At 50.8% G+C, this 15,682-nt stretch overlaps 6 protein-coding genes across 7 annotated transcripts; 4 read left to right on the top strand and 2 right to left on the bottom strand.

Moving 5' to 3' along the window:
• Nucleotides 1–1,254: 1,254 nt before the first annotated feature.
• AAFC00_005325 (uncharacterized protein) lies at nucleotides 1,255–2,118 on the bottom strand (the record flags this gene model as incomplete). Its single annotated transcript, XM_069348237.1, has 1 exon — nucleotides 1,255–2,118. The coding sequence occupies one exon, from the start codon at nucleotides 2,116–2,118 to the stop codon at nucleotides 1,255–1,257; it is 864 nt and encodes a 287-aa protein (XP_069202922.1).
• Nucleotides 2,119–2,674: 556 nt separating this feature from the next.
• Nucleotides 2,675–5,044, top strand: AAFC00_005324 (uncharacterized protein; the record flags this gene model as incomplete). The annotated part of the gene is made up of 1 exon (XM_069345094.1): nucleotides 2,675–5,044. The coding sequence occupies one exon, from the start codon at nucleotides 2,675–2,677 to the stop codon at nucleotides 5,042–5,044; it is 2,370 nt and encodes a 789-aa protein (XP_069202921.1).
• Nucleotides 5,045–5,547: 503 nt separating this feature from the next.
• AAFC00_005323 (uncharacterized protein) lies at nucleotides 5,548–5,907 on the top strand (the record flags this gene model as incomplete). The annotated part of the gene is made up of 2 exons (XM_069345093.1): nucleotides 5,548–5,572; nucleotides 5,636–5,907. The coding sequence occupies 2 exons, from the start codon at nucleotides 5,548–5,550 to the stop codon at nucleotides 5,905–5,907; spliced, it is 297 nt and encodes a 98-aa protein (XP_069202920.1).
• A 1,883-nt stretch (nucleotides 5,908–7,790) lies between these two features.
• AAFC00_005322 (uncharacterized protein) lies at nucleotides 7,791–9,608 on the top strand (the record flags this gene model as incomplete). Its single annotated transcript, XM_069345092.1, has 3 exons — nucleotides 7,791–8,744; nucleotides 8,830–8,939; nucleotides 9,008–9,608. 3 exons carry the CDS (start codon nucleotides 7,791–7,793, stop codon nucleotides 9,606–9,608), a joined length of 1,665 nt encoding a protein of 554 aa, XP_069202919.1.
• A 2,381-nt stretch (nucleotides 9,609–11,989) lies between these two features.
• On the bottom strand, nucleotides 11,990–12,953 carry AAFC00_005321 (uncharacterized protein; the record flags this gene model as incomplete). The annotated part of the gene is made up of 3 exons (XM_069345090.1): nucleotides 11,990–12,448; nucleotides 12,536–12,763; nucleotides 12,831–12,953. The coding sequence occupies 3 exons, from the start codon at nucleotides 12,951–12,953 to the stop codon at nucleotides 11,990–11,992; spliced, it is 810 nt and encodes a 269-aa protein (XP_069202918.1).
• Nucleotides 12,954–14,679: 1,726 nt separating this feature from the next.
• AAFC00_005320 (uncharacterized protein) lies at nucleotides 14,680–15,405 on the top strand (the record flags this gene model as incomplete). Of its 2 annotated transcripts, XM_069345088.1 has the most annotated exons (3): nucleotides 14,680–14,832; nucleotides 14,887–15,291; nucleotides 15,355–15,405. In XM_069345088.1, the coding sequence occupies 3 exons, from the start codon at nucleotides 14,680–14,682 to the stop codon at nucleotides 15,403–15,405; spliced, it is 609 nt and encodes a 202-aa protein (XP_069202916.1). The 2 variants fall into 2 exon arrangements, with proteins under 2 accessions (XP_069202916.1, XP_069202917.1); XM_069345089.1 differs by having other exon boundaries at nucleotides 14,680–15,291.
• Nucleotides 15,406–15,682: the final 277 nt, after the last annotated feature.

Below are 15,682 nucleotides of genomic sequence, written 5' to 3'. Positions count from 1 at the left end.
ACCACAGAGGCGAAGCACGCGAATAGCCATATCGCGAGCACGTAGATGCGAGGGTGGATATCCTTGCTGATCTTGCTCCAGGATCCAGTCTACAAGGAAGGCCTCTTGATCTGGAGCCAATCTCTGTAATTGTTCTCGACTTGCTCGTCGAGTAGTGCCGCCGTCGCGTCTACGACTAAGGGTGGTATATGGTACGCCGAATTCACGCGCAACACCTTTCATTGATTTTTCAGGGTGCTTTTTGAGTTCTTTGAGAGCAAGTTGAAGCATAGCCTCGCGTTGATCCATTGTAATTACGTAGTTGTGGTATAGAAAGTAGATAATAGACAGAAAGTATGGTAGAACACGCGACGCGAAAGCGATCCACTATGGGTACGATCCGTTATGGGGTAGACGAGCTTACCCAATTGGCGATGGTGCAAAATAAGGCAAAGGTATCCTTACTACAAGTACAGTACGACTGATCTGCGGATCATTGACGATACTACGACTGGGCAAGGTGAAAGACAAAGCTCATATCTGTATCATCATACAATCACTCTGTTCTGCAAGACATCTTACCCTAAGGCATTCTAATCGAACAGCGAAGCATTTGCCTGTCTGACATCATCAGGATCTGACCACCACGCGTACGATCGCGTGCGTTAAGGGTAATGTACGTACTTTTGTACCCGATTCAGGTCTGTACGGTGACACTACAAAACGTCTTAGAGCTGTAAGGTATGAAGACCTAGCTTCATATACAGTCACGATTGAATTCCACCACCAGGGGTATTGAACTTCCAGACCGCCACCACTTCTTCGTCGGTGCTGCGAATCTTGCATAATAGTGGCGCTCGTCCCGACCTCACAGCTAGACCAGCATAGGCGTCGAGTATGGTGGGGACGATGTAGACTTCAGCGCTGCGCTTAAGGTTGCCGATAATAGCGCCAGACTGCCACCACCTCGAGTGCAATCTAGTTCTACGCCGTCCAGTAATGCCATCTCCAAGGCAGTGCAATAACCTGAATCGCAGCCTTTGCCATCTCGAACTGCAGCTTCGTCCATCCTCTATCACCACGGCACAAGGGTAATCCTGCAATGAACAACATCCGATTGATGCCTTAGGAATAGCTGCCGAGGCTCTCAGAGTGCCGCAGCCTGCTCCTACCTCGTCTACTAGATGCAAAGCAGCGGATGATCCGTAGAGTGACGGCGTCAAGCCGCATTGAATAAATTAAGAAGGACTTAATGGCAGCAGTCATTGGCACGTTTCAATCGAAATCCAAGGATCTTATAATCCGCTTCGCTTCACGGACAAGCGTCAGGCACATTGGCTGTTCTCCTGCGGATGGCCTTTCGCAAGGCGGCGCATCGCGGACGGGATGCGCGACGTGCCAACCATGCTGCCGCTCCTCCATCTTGTCGATCAGATTGAGCAGTGCAAGACTACCCTCACCATTGCTGCCGTGTACGTCGGCTCTAATGACCTTCTTCACCATAGTGCGCCATTCGGAAGACTGAAGTTCAATCAAAAATGAGGCAGGGCAATCGAGCTGTCCAGTGTGCATGTGGGCAGTTGCAAGCGACGTGTCTCCTACCCGGAATGTTTTCATTTCATTGGCCGCGTCGCAGCGTTCTGTCTCATCGTCGATGGACTTGAGGAGCTTGTCATATCTCTCCGCAAGACTAACTATCAAGAGGCCTAGAAGTTGTATGTTCTGCATGGCACTCAAGTAAAGGATCGGGCACTGCCCGCAATGCAACACATCCCATCCGGTGGCTGTCGCCGTTCGTAGCAAGTGCAGACTGGGTGGGAAAGTGAAGTCCTGCATTGACTGGAGGTTGGCCAATGTAAGGTACATAGCAGACAAGCAGACGCACGACTGGCTACCTGCGACCATGTCGTTGCTGGAATGTAGCTGTAACTTATCCTCTACCATCATATATGCGGCTACGTCGGACGAGGATGTGTTGCTGTTCGGAATGACTGGGATGTAGGAGTCTGTTGTGGTGTCACCAACATCGGAGTCCGGGATATGGTCAGGACGGGTATGATTGTCAAGTGTTGGAAATGTGGACTCGGAGGATAAGAGAGCCTCTTTGCCACACAACTTCCTCTTCTTCGGCCGACCCATAGGCTTCTGCGAAAAGTACACGCACACTACGCCTATGCGCTCGCATCGAGAGCATGTGGGAATTTCACCCGTGCATTTGAGCTTCCTCTTACCTTGAAGAGTATGGTCAGCGCCTGCTCAGATCGCATATTAAAAGTAGGTAGCATTATATTGCGGGGAAGAGAGCGGAGATGCGTACGACATAGGTCACAGGCACGTCTATAATCCGTGGTTGTGTTTCTCATCATGGTGATTCCACCCTGAATACGAACAATGGACACAAAGCAGCGATAGTATCGGTAGAGGGTAAGGTCATGAATGTATCATGCGCCGCACAGAATCTATTGATACCGCGTGTCACTGTAATGGTGAGCCTAGAAGACAATGGGGGAAGACGGGGTCCATGCAGGCTGCATCACTGATGGACCCGGATTGCCAAGACGAGCCAGGCGATAAGATAAGAACAAGTTTTGATGGAAGTTTTGGTTTTGGACAAACGCTTGGACTTTCCATAGAGACATTTTATTAAACTGTGCAGTCTTTTCCTCTGCTCGCATCCATACCATCACGTACAGACATGGCGCCTGCAGCACAGAGTCGTAAGCGCAAGGCTTCGGTCCGAGATGTCGTTGAGCCAGTGCCAGCCAAAGACGAATTGTCACATGGCACACTAGACGGCATCCTGTCCGAGGGCGACTCGGAAGACGAAAGCCTGCAAGGAGACGACGAGTTCGACGATGACGGAGAAGAAGACGATGAGGACGACGACGAAGAAGAGTTGGACAGCGACGAGATACCCTCGGAAGATGACGAAGAGGAGGACGATGTGCGAGAACAGCTCCGCAGGCTCAAGACCACCGACTCCGCCTCAGCAAAGTCGCAGCGGAAAACAGAAGGAGAGACAACGTCAATTGATCTCGACGACGTCGATGAAGAGCTTCGGCCCAACTACACTGTCACGACGGATGCCAATGGAAACGAAAGATACGTGTACAAGGAGATCGACCCCGTCTACGACTCGGACGACTCAGATGCGCCCGTCACCAGCAACACAATTGGCAACATTCCCACATCATACTACGATTCATACCCACACATTGGTTACGATATCAACGGCAAGAAGATCATGCGCCCCGCCAAGGGTGATGCTCTCGATGCCCTGCTTGACCAGATAGATCTGCCTCAAGGCTGGACAGGATTGACCGATCCTGCCACGGGCAAACCTCTCGAGCTTACACGCGAAGAGCTCGAAGTTCTCAAACAAGTCACAAGAAATGAGGTTCCTGCCGAAGGATACGACCCCTACCCAGACATGGTCCATTGGTTCACTCATGAGCAGGAAATTATGCCTCTGAGCGCTGCGCCCGAGCCCAAGAGAAGATTCATCCCCAGCAAACACGAGCACAAGCGCGTGATGAAGATTGTCAAGGCTATCAAGGAAGGCAGGATAAAGCCTTACAAGGAGCCTAGCGATGAGGATGAGATCGAGGATCCTGATGTCAAGCGTTACGACATTTGGGCAGACGAGGCCCCGAGACCTGATCACCCAATGAACATTCCCGCGCCCAAGCTGCCACCTCCTGGCTACGAGGAGTCCTACCATCCCCCACCAGAGTATCTTCCTGACCCCGAGGAGAAGAAGGCTTGGGAGGAGGCCGACGAAGAGGATCGCGAGAAAGACTACCTGCCCCAAGACCACTCGGCCCTGCGCAAAGTTCCCGGATATGCTAGGTTCATCAAGGAGAAGTTTGAGAGGTGTCTGGACCTTTATCTTGCTCCCCGTATTCGCCGAAGTAAGCTCAACATCGACCCGGAATCTCTTCTGCCGAAGCTTCCTTCGCCTGACGATCTTCGACCTTTCCCCACCGTTTGCGCAACGCTTTACCGAGGCCATCAAGGACGCGTCCGCTGCGTCTCCGTCAGCCCGTCTGGTACATACCTTGCGAGCGGCGGTGATGATGGCACAGTCAGAGTGTGGGAGCTGCTTTCGGGACGTCAACTATGGTCCGTCAAGTTGGACTCGGAAGAAGCAGTAAACACCCTGAAATGGCGACCAACTCGCGAAACCTTCATAATTGCGGCTGCTGCGGGAGAGACCGTGTACTTCATCATACCTCCGGATCTCTCTTCTCCCGATGTTGAGGCTGTAAGTCATGGTGTTCTCGATGCTGGTTTTGGTTATGCCGCAAATCCCGCCACCACGACCGTGGCTGGAGAACGAAAGATTCCAGCGGCGACATGGTCAAGACCTTCCGCGAAGCTCGTCAGCCAGGGTGTCCACGTCACTTGCACCGTTCGAGCATTGATCAAGGTCGTCAATTGGCATCGCCGCGGTGATTACCTTAGCACCACATCGCCAACGGGAGCTTCGCAAGCCATCGCTATCCACACGCTCAGCAAACACTTGACGCAACATCCTTTCCGTCGTCTGAAGGGCTTGGCACAAACTGCTTCCTTCCACCCCAACAAGCCTCTGTTCTTCGTAGCCACGCGACAGTCGATCAGACTGTATGACCTACAGCAGCAGAAGCTCGAGAAGGAGCTGAAGCCTGGTGCTCGCTGGATCAGCTCCATCGACGTCCATCCTGGTGGAGACAATTTGCTTGTGGGCTCATACGACCGTCGCCTGCTCTGGCACGATCTCGACCTCTCACCAATGCCATACAAAACTCTACGTTACCATCAAAAGGCTATCAGAAGTGTGCGCTACCACCCTAACGCTGGACAATACCCTCTCTTCGCCGACGCCAGTGACGACGGCAGTGTACAGATCTTCCACGGCAAGGTTGTTGGCGACAGTTTGGAGAATGCCACCATCGTACCCCTCAAGGTTTTGAAGGGCCACAAAGTCACTGGAGAGCTAGGTGTACTCGACATCGAGTGGCATCCTCGCGAACCTTGGCTGTTGAGTGCAGGCGCGGATGGCACAATTAGATTGTGGAACTAAGTTTGTAATTTTGTAGACGCTTGTAACGTATCAAAAGCCGCGCAAACACGCAACAGAATCCATGTATTGGAAACCCGTATCACCCTTTGACCACTGAACACGGCGTCCGATGGTGCCTTCCTACTTTTCAGTATATACAATTCCCACCACCTTGAATTATATATCTTGGGACCAATAACTCCGTACTAACTATGGCACCACACATGTTGCGGCGAAGATCGGGAGAGGAAGGTGCATTACGCACGGCCCACCTTGTGCTATTGATCTGATCTTTGTATACCACCAATCTTATCCTTGCACTTCTGTGAGCTCCATTCCATCATTCTACCCACAACAACAGATCTCGATTGCAGTTCCTATGCTTGGCTACACTTCGAAAGATTGACTACACGTCTGGACGAACAACATCCTGCGTCAGGCTCGCATAATTTGGATAAAGTCGACGTTTCTACGCGCGGGTCATCAGGCCAGGCGCAAACGCGCTCCAGCGGCACTCAGTCACAATGTCTCTCAATTCATACATGAACAGTACGCCATCACACCCGAGAGACAACCAGCACGAATGATCCTATACTGACTTGGCCTCTGCAGAGAAGATCCTGATTATCACCGTAGATGGACGAACACTCACAGGCACTCTCGTGTCATGCGATCAAGTAACGAATCTTGTTCTGAAAGAAACCGTGGAACGCGTGATACGGCCCGCCGATGACCCCGAGCCGAGCGTGGAGACTGCGCATGGATTATATATGGTCAGAGGCGACAACGTCGTTGTTTGCGGCCTTGTCGATGAAGAGATGGACGCGAGCATAGATTGGACCAAAGTCAGAGGAGACGTCATTGGCTCGACAAAACACGTGTGAGGATGGCAGCCGTGGCTGCAGGAAGGAAAGTTCAAGGACACCATATACCCCTGATCAGTGCGAAGATCAAATGCTACTGGCAAAGGACAGAGTCGAGCTCGCCGTACGGACACCCCAAAATGCTCGCTTTGCCAGATATAGACCTCGAGACCTTCAGACTGCTACGCGGCAAACTGCTGGATTTTCACATGTCATGAACGGAGACATTCCGCATCTCACGGGAACAAGCGTTGCGGTCGCGATTTTCATCTCAATCGGCATCGGAATCTGCTAAGATGTGCGACAAAGTGCATTGCGGAAACGAGGGTAGGATCAGACTACGACCTTGTAGCAGATTTGCGCATCTCCAGGGCAGACTTGCATAGAAAGACTGCAGATGAGCCCAGGTCGATGCAGATGCGACAAATGACGATGCGACGAGGCAGTATGGGGCTATGTGTAATTACCAGACAGGAAATCCTCGCTCGCGGAAGATCATACTTTAGACGCGCTAAAAATGAGACAGTATATGGAATATTTGCATCTATCGCCGTGCTATATCTCGCCCTTTTTTGTCCATGTATGCAGCCAGAGGCACCCGAACACCCGTGGAGAAGTCTGCTGCACATGTCTCAATCGCATCAATCCAGACTCGGATGCAGGAAGCGAAGACGTCCGTTCTGAATTCGTACTGTCCCGAATGCTTGGTTTGCCTTTTAGACGAGGGACGCCGTTAGACGTTATTTGTAACAACATGACCGGGCTCTCACATCCGACTGGGCATCGTAACTCTTTGCACTTTTCTCTCGGACCCTACTCCTCAACACGAAAAATGAGCTTGTTTCTCTAATCTTGTTTCTCTAATCACTAATCAAATCCCCGCTACTGCACAAAGTACTGCTCCGTACCACAGGGCAGCATGACATAGCCGGAAGAGCTATTGGAATGGCTGCTGATGTCTCGTGCCGCTCGGACTCCACTCCCCTTACCATGTACAATTACAGCATGCACATACCTAGATCGTGGTGGGGATATGCAAGTCGCTATGCACGTGGGCGGAGCAGAAACAAGGAGTCTTGCTGCGCTCGCTTGGTGCTGCACACTAATCCCTACGCCCTATCGAAAAGCAGGGAACCGAAGTACTGATCGTGTAGATCTACTGTACAAGTCCGCCCGTTGTTGATTTTGGCGTTCAGCACAACGAGTAGTGCATCTAGGCATCTATAACACGTAAGGAACATGCTGCAGCTTGGTTGCGGACTTACACTTTGCTCAAATATCTCCAGGATACGAGTATTTGACATGTCTTTTCCTTCAATTGACTCGCGGATTCGCCGACATAACACGTATAGATGTCCCCATTACACGCCTTCCTCTTCCTCAAGTGACTTACTGTACGTATCGGACCGTTGCACACCTTGTCTCAAAGGACGTGTTAAGCGGACTCCGTGGACTCTAGTCCACTTGCAGACGTGACCTGAATACCCAAATCTGACAGAAACTGCTCAACGGATATCTAGACTTTGGTGTAAGATCCACAGGCTACCCGTTTCACCGCGGGCCCTGAGCTCAAGTCTCCTAATGGATTTCCTCTTTCGCGAACCATGGCCTGTGAGAAAGCCTAGAGGCGTATTAGCTGCGCACTGGTTGAACTCTATTTGTGCCACTTCCCCGCCGGCATCAGGTACTTGTCTCCGGGGGCGAGCCTTGGCCCCAAACTTACCACGGCTTATACATTGCGCAATTCCTGCATACCAGCTCTATCCCAACACCATCTCTTTTCGAAATTGAACAGCACTTGGACATATACTGCTAGAGAGGCATTCTGTTGGTGGTAAATGGAGCTCTGTAGGGAGTGAATGCACGCATCATTGGCTTGACGACCGCTCGTCGATCTTTCAACCATGTCTGGTATCTCGAGTAACACGGGGGTCCAAAGGAGTGAGACGACCTTGCCGGATCCAGCCAACGTAAAGGATGAGAAAAACAGCACAGTCGAAGAAAGGCGAGCCAGAAAGCGCGAACAAGACCGACTATGCCAAAGACGCAAGCGTGAGAAGGACCGCGAGAACCTACGCCGGCTTGAAGCCCGACTCAATGGTCTCCAGAAGGCCGACGAAACCAAGACAGTCTTGGACTTGATCTTACGGCACGAACAGGACCAGGCCAAAATCGACCGTCAGGTCGAGCGCATGCGGCAGTTGCAGTCACTCCTTCAAGCAGGTCTAGCTGATCTTGACAAGGATGCCAAGGATGCCTCGACAACCACCACACGCGAGCGTAATGAGATCAAATTCCAGTCTCCTGAATCGGATGAGCAAAACGAACATGGATCTGTTCGTACCCAAAGCATCTCTCACTCCTATGTCATGCCTGGCGCCGACGGCAATACGTCAACAGCCGGGCATTCAGTCTCATTATTGGACATGATGTCCACGTCTGCGTCTGCTTACAATGTCCTCCCTACATTCAAGGATTATAGCAATGCGAGCATACTTGGACCGTCTGCGCTACCAGATCCTTTGCTGGGGTATTCTCATACAGGCCCTGCAGCAACAGCTCAGCCTGCCAAGTCTGATGGACGCTCGACTGCTCCGTGGATTGCTGCTGGCAATATGGTCGCAGATGCTTGTAAAAGAGTGCAGCAGCTTCACAGTATGACTGTGGCATCTCCAGAATCAGTGGACCAGCACATCTTGATGACCGTCTTCTTCTATGGCTGGGATCATGCTATCGCTTTTATCGATGCGAATCACGCGCTTTGGGCGTGTCTGAGGCAGGTTGACGAAGTTGTCCTCACAGCGTGGAACCCAACTGCAAGACTTTCTTCTCTTTGGTCGATGTGGATGACGATGAAGGTGAGCTCGGATTTGATTCCCTTTGTGTTTTGGTTCGATACGGCAGGGAGATGTGGCTAACAATTATGTCTCTGTGTGGCCACAGGCACAATCCCAAGGTACGGAAGCATCGGCAACGATGGAGCCAAAGTTCATGAGGCCTCGACCGTCGCAAATGCATATACCACATCGTGCAGATATCGATTACTTTGTCTGGTAAGTAGAGATCTACCCCTTCATGCTGTCAAGCTATGATCTACTGAGTCCTGTCTGACACCACATAGGCCTGGTGTCCGTGAGCGAATTGTCTTCGACCAAGATCGTTACTACTCCTCCGAGTCCTTCTTGAAGCTTTTCAGCTCGAGCGCGTGCTTCATCTGGCCTTTTGACATTGCCGATACCTTCATCGAAGACAAGCGCACTCGACTTTTGCAATTCTCGCCCGAGCTAGTGCGGCGTCTATACAACATCAGATTCTGGTCAATCGATGTGGCTTTCCTCAACGAATACCCCGAGTTCGTCGGAGACATACCAACTTACAATTCAATCCCACCGCGTGTCGACGATGCTCCGGCCTGCGGCAATCAGTACTTCTTTTTCCAGAATGACGAAGAGGATGACGACACTCACATGAGCACCACGACGAGTAACCCCAGCAACGACCCCAACAGCAATGTTACGGCTACATCAGCTCCAACTTCACAGGAACCAATGACAACGCCAGCAGGAGTCATGATACGACACTCACAATGGAACTTCAAGCCAGACAACAACTTCATGCAAGGTGCAAACGTGGGTCATGTACACTCTAATGCACCTCTGTTCGCTCATCCGCCGAAAGATGCGAGAAATGGAGGAGGACATGTGATACTCACCGGTCCGTGATTCTCGTGAAACGTTCCGAGAGCAGATCCAAACTCTTCACGCCTCGATTCCAGGCATACAAATCGATGCCTCGAATGGCCGACGGCGTCAAAAGCAGATGTCATCTGTGATGAGTCAAACTCGACACGAAGTCATATCTGATGACCTCTAAACGCTGGCCTCTTTCGAGAAAACAATCACAAATTAAAGCACGGTTCTCTGGCCTCGCCATGCACGTAGCATGGACGCTTTCCTCCATCTCTCGCACAGCGTCACGGAATACCACGACACTAGATACAGAGGAAGTAACATAGCCATCCACTCGCTAGCGATGGAGCCCGAGAAAGCAGAGCTGCTTCAAGGGCATGAGACGTTCGAGCATATCATTACCAACCGATGTTGCCCACGCCGACATGTTCCAGTCGGTCGTGACAAACGGCTGTCGCCTAGTCCAGAACATGATGAAGGACCATGGTCCAGCGCCGGAGTGATGAAACAGAACAGTCACGCCGTCTTTTATTTCCCCCGTCCCTCCTCACGGAAATTCCACGGTCATATAGCTCCTACGGCGGGACAGCCCTCCACTAAATCTGATTCCGATGAGTCTGTAGACATTTGAAGAAACAGAGAGACTTCGTCATCAAGCAACCGAACAGCAAGACTTAGAGAGAGCAGATACCCTCGATCGAGTAGTGTCTCGAAAGATGAAATGGGGCCAACCAAGAGAAAAGGACCTAATGAAGTCTTGCCTTTTTGTGTGTATGGCGAACAGGCATGTCCGTCCGTTCATCGGATTACTTTGGTCACTCGGTCGCTGGTGCTCGTCCAGCCATTCATGTATGACCGCCATCCCCATAGTCAGCTTAGCTAGTATCGAAACGTCAAAAGAGCGAAAGCTAGACCTGGGCGGGATGTACAGTATACCACACAGATAGATGGGGCAAACATACTTTCGGCGTATTCTACAGAAAGGCAGGGAAGCGAGAAAGTCATGCATGTACAGTACAGAACAGTAAAAGCGACGAAAAGGATCTCGGCGTCGCCTATTGCTCTAAATGTACATCGTTCATGTATATAGATTGATAACACATCACATACCTTAGCTTTCTATAATTGACAAAATCCGATAAGTCTAGAAAGTTAATTGTTAATTTTGCTAGTGGCTATTACTATTACTATCGAAGTAGAGAAGTAAAGTGGTGTGTGTATAGTAACTAGTTCCCCTCCGCCTTCTCCATGATTATCTCACAATTCGATCTTTGTAGTTATTCTTTCATGTATGCTTTGAGATGGGAAATTATGTCTCGTTCTTACTACTGGAGTACAGCTTGTCTACTGCAGACCTCAGCCTATGCATTTCTTTTCCCCTTCTCTATCCTTGCTCTCCTCCCGACAAAGCTGTATATAGCTCTGCAGAATTCGAGCCCTTTATTCTGGGCTTCGAGTCCTCCCTCTCTGACTTTCTCAGTTTTCATTCTTGCATATATAATGACGTCCTCTTCGAGCACATCCACACCCCCCGGACTCTGGTATTCGTCCTTGGTTTTCAATGAACCCTTGATATCATACTTTCTGAGTACACACCTGTGTATATGAGGAAGAGCACATCATGTTTGATTTCCCTGCTTCTTAATGGGGCTTCTCATTGGACTCGAAGTCAGGGTCATCTCAAGAGGTTCGAAACTTTGGCATCTCGCTCTTGTCCCCGCTCATTGCTGCCGAGCTTCATCTGTGGGTGCAGTGGGTTGTGGTCTTGCTGCATCTCGCGCAATCGAATGCCATTGCGGAGAGGGTGTCGAGGATGTACGATTGATTATGGTTCTTTGTGAACATGCTAGGGCATCCAGCTCTCACGGAGAAGGTTGTGGTGTTTTTAGTGGCGTTATGATCCAGCCCCGATGACGGCGCGTTCGGACGACGGCAGCGGGATGCTGCTGGCCGGCGTATTACACTTCTAGCAGCGTTTATAGTGAAGGCTGTTGTGGTCCGGAACGGGGCTGTCATCGCGTGGCTCCGCTGTTCGGCTATGTGGTAACCAGTAGACATGAACAACAAACGTCGCTGTATACACTGTTCGCAGTGAGCGTGCTCATAATGTCAATGAGCACTGCATTTTCTCCAAAGCCCTGCTATGCGGGCGGAGGAGTCGATAATTTGATCATCCGGATAATGGCGAAGCATCAAGGCTCGTAGGCGTCGCAACCAATCATGCGAGGTGCGACAACAGGAGGAGCAGAAGAGACGCAGTGACGTTGACTGTCACCTTGAGTGTCCTGGAAGGCATCGCATCCAATCATGCGAGGCATGACAACACAGTTGCGCTGACTGGTGTCTTGGTCCTTGTTGCAAGCAGAGAACACTCTGGCGTTTCGGCTTCGTTCCTTGCGCTTCGCGGCCGGGAGTCATTTCTTATTCGGTAAGGGTGCCCGCTCACTGGCAGGCATCTGTCGGCCACTGGTGTCCTTCACACTGACAACTCGGGGCGGAGGCGTCTGATCTCTACTCATGAGCCTATTATGCCGAGGAGTGGTGGCGCCAGACGAAGAGCGTGAACGTGATTTTTGCTCCCTGCGACGTCGTCTGCGATCGCTAGCCAACATGGCGGCGTTCTCATCGTCCTCATCATGTTCGTCGTCATCTTCTTCATCTTCCTCCAGCAATTCGCCGTCTGCGGTCTCGTGGTCAGGTGGTGACACCCATTCCTTTGGCACGACGCATGGCATGGCGAGACCAATGCTCGCGGCCCGGTTGATCCAGGTGGGAGCGGGTTTCGAGGTGAGTTGCTCGACCAGATAAGACGTGAAGTGATTACAATTGTTCGAGAGAAGGTTGTACGAGGTGCCCTGGAACTTGCTAGAGGTCTGTCGTCGATGTTTCACGTTAGCATTCTGAAGTCTGCTCACCTTTCGTCACAATCGCTTGCTGAGACTACTGGCAGTATGTCGTACCTCACATATAATCTGATTGATTTCTTGTTCCGTCTGAAATGTGAAACCGTGCAAGATCTCGCATTTAAAGGTACCACCTGGAGGTTCGAGCTTTGGTCGAGTCCAATATACTCCGCTTACTCCTTTCCGGTCGTGACCACCGTATGCATACTCCTTGCCTTTGATGACAACGCCGGAGTGAAGAAGTGACCCTCCAAAGGTCCAGAGAAGTGAGGAAAGGCGTCCAGGCTGTGTTCAGAATCAGTCTCCATCTATCTTCGAGATGCCCGATGTCCTATGTATATATTTGACATACCGGAAGGAGGTCATAGACATGAATGATGATTTCAGTTTTCTGAGCAGCAATCGAGGCACGATTCAGAGAGGACGATTTCTGGTGGTGACGACTAGATCGACTGGAAGACGATGAGGACGCCATGGTCGAAGATTCGGAAGAGCTCAGGAAGCCAGCCCGGTAATACACAACAATAAAGAAAAGAAGAAATGAAAGTCAGTACGGAGCAGGACAAGACACTCCTTTAGCGGATCAATGATCTCCTTTGCAGCCTTAGTAATGTACTAAGTGCGGACGAGTTGCATGAGAAGCGGTGGACAGACACACACTCTACACTTGTTTGAGAAAGGTGCAAGGAAACAATGAGAAACCACGATGACAACGGCGATGACGGCACGAGCTGAAGTTATCCTGCCAAGCGAGCCGGCGCAAGGTCTACCATTCCATCTCTCCCTCTCCCCAGATTTCGGCAAGTCAGGCCGATTTGATACAAGGCAAAGGGAGCTGTGAAGCTATCGCCTTGTCCGTGGGAGGAGGGTTTGTTGATGGTGTGTCGACAGATACAAGTAGTCCAGTGTGACTGACTGATCCTTGATCCCGCGTGCTTGTGTGGCAGCTGACCATGCGAGCAACAGCATTATTGGCGGTTGAGACCAGGTTGAGATAACAGGTATCCCGAGTCATTTAGTCTTTCTCTATCTTTCTGCTGTCGGTGGACAGTAAGTCAGAAGACACGCCGGATCGCACAAATAAAAGAGCTAATATCCTTCCGGCTCCTTTCCAGTGGACGGAATCAACTCAAAGTGTAATGTAACGACAGAGACACCGTGAAGCGCATGGGCCGGGGAGCGGGTGGATCTTTGTTTTTTACTCAGGACATTGGAGAAAAAGGGACTGCATGAGGACCTAGCAACGAAAGCATCTCGCTATCTGGAGGTAGTAACCGCTTCCTGCACCAGCTTTACCGCCCGCTGCACGGCAGGGGTAGCCCGTCCGACCGCATCAATGGCGGCTCTGTTAAGCCGTCTGCAGGTCTGTACTGTACGCGTGAGCGCGTGAGTGATCGGCCCGAAATGAGTAATTGATTCAAGGTGTGTCAGGCGGGCATATGTACTTGTCCAGAGTAATATTATTGTTCTTGTGCTGTAGTTGTCAGGGAGAACTACTGTACTGTATTTACTGTACACGCCGCCGACAATAGGAAGCAGGTCGGAAGGCCATGAGCCACTTGTCGGGTGGTTGGGTTGCTTGTGCGTCTGATCCGACAATAGGCTATGCCAAAGCCCGACGACAATAGCAATGCACGATACCGCAGTTTGACAATAGGATACCAGCCAACCAACAATACAAACCCCCCTTGGCTTGACACGTAACTATTTGCTGCATACTCTATTCTTCCGTTGACCTTGGTTCTTCTTTCTTATTGATGTATCAAAACAGGTTGGTGTCACTGTGTACTCGTCGCTTTGCATAGCATAGGAAATGGCATATAAAGGATCCATTGATGTCGCATTCGAGACCATACTACAAGTCAAATAAGTGAAAGCATAGCCTGTTCTATTGTCTTAGTGTTCGAACCATCTACTTATTCGCATTCAACCACTGCCCATTCGCTTGTGTGAATCAGAAAGGCTACCTGCCTATACTGTCTTCTGACGTTCTTTCCTACTTTTCTTGATTGCCTGTCTTACTTCTGAAAGCTTCAGGAAGGCACAAAACACCTTCGATCCACTCTCTGTATGCCCCTCTGCCAGTCCTCCTGAGAACAAAAAGCATATCCGAAGATACCTCCATCTTTGCTCTTTGCACAAGTCAGCCACAAACACAGACACCTTCTTTGAGTCCAGTGTAGAACACAAGGGCCAAAACCATGGACTCCCTCCTCCACGCGACCCGCAAGATCATGATCGAGCGCGCACGCAATCTACAATCCCAGACACAAGCAGAGTCCGACATACCAGAAGTGGCGCCACCAGCATACTCCGAAGTCGACGAGATGCGCGACAGCGAAGACGAGATTGATGTTGACGATGAAGATGAAGAAGATGATGATGATGATGAGGCGTCAATCATAAAGGATCCCTCCCCTATCACCTTGACACTCAACGCCGAGACCAACGTCCAGGGACAGGGAAACCTGATTGCCAGTCCCGCTCTGGCAGACGCCACGCGCTTCTCTGCACTACTCCTTGCCGCGATTCAGAGTCTCAACGCCAAAGCTGAAGCCGAGAGGCAGATGCTTATCAATGCCACCCAGAACGACAGTGCTGACAGCAGTGCTGCTGGAGATGGTGTCACCGCTGGAAAGGCCGAGACGAACGTCAAGGGGTTCAGACCCGTATTGAACGTCAATCTTGTCATCAATTGCGGCATTAGCGTTGTGGGGGATAAGAATGTCGTCGGGTTCAGACCCCAGGGTGTAGCAGGAAGGCCTCTGCCTTCGCCTGCAATTGGGGCCGGAGTCAAGAGAAAGGCCGAAGAGGTACGTCGTTGCCAGTCGATGGGTTTCTGAACGAGAAGCAGGCATACTAACTTGACTGCACAGCATTCCGAGGGTCCAACTGCGACTGCGAGGAGGATCGAGGATGCGGAGTGAGGGGCTTTGGCGAATTGAGTGGATTTGAAGTGAATGACTGGAAAATGAATGCTTGGGAGGGTCGAATCTCTCTTTGGTCTGCTAGTCAATCTTGCAAAGGACAACGAAGCAGAAAATAGAATGCTTCTCGAGGGACTCGCTGTTCTTCATCTGAATTAAAGTAGCTGGGGTTTTTCGAAGGAAGATGTAATGTCATCAGTCACACGGAGATAATGATACTTTCTATGCTCTCCATCATCTACCATGGAGTATCAATGCCGATACCGATGTCGAATTC

Source organism: Neodothiora populina (genome assembly GCF_041146345.1).
Source record: "Neodothiora populina strain CPC 39397 chromosome Unknown canker_contig_5, whole genome shotgun sequence".
In the NCBI taxonomy this organism is placed as follows: domain Eukaryota; kingdom Fungi; phylum Ascomycota; class Dothideomycetes; order Dothideales; family Dothioraceae; genus Neodothiora; species Neodothiora populina.
This window is presented reverse-complemented; position numbering and strand designations above follow the sequence as displayed.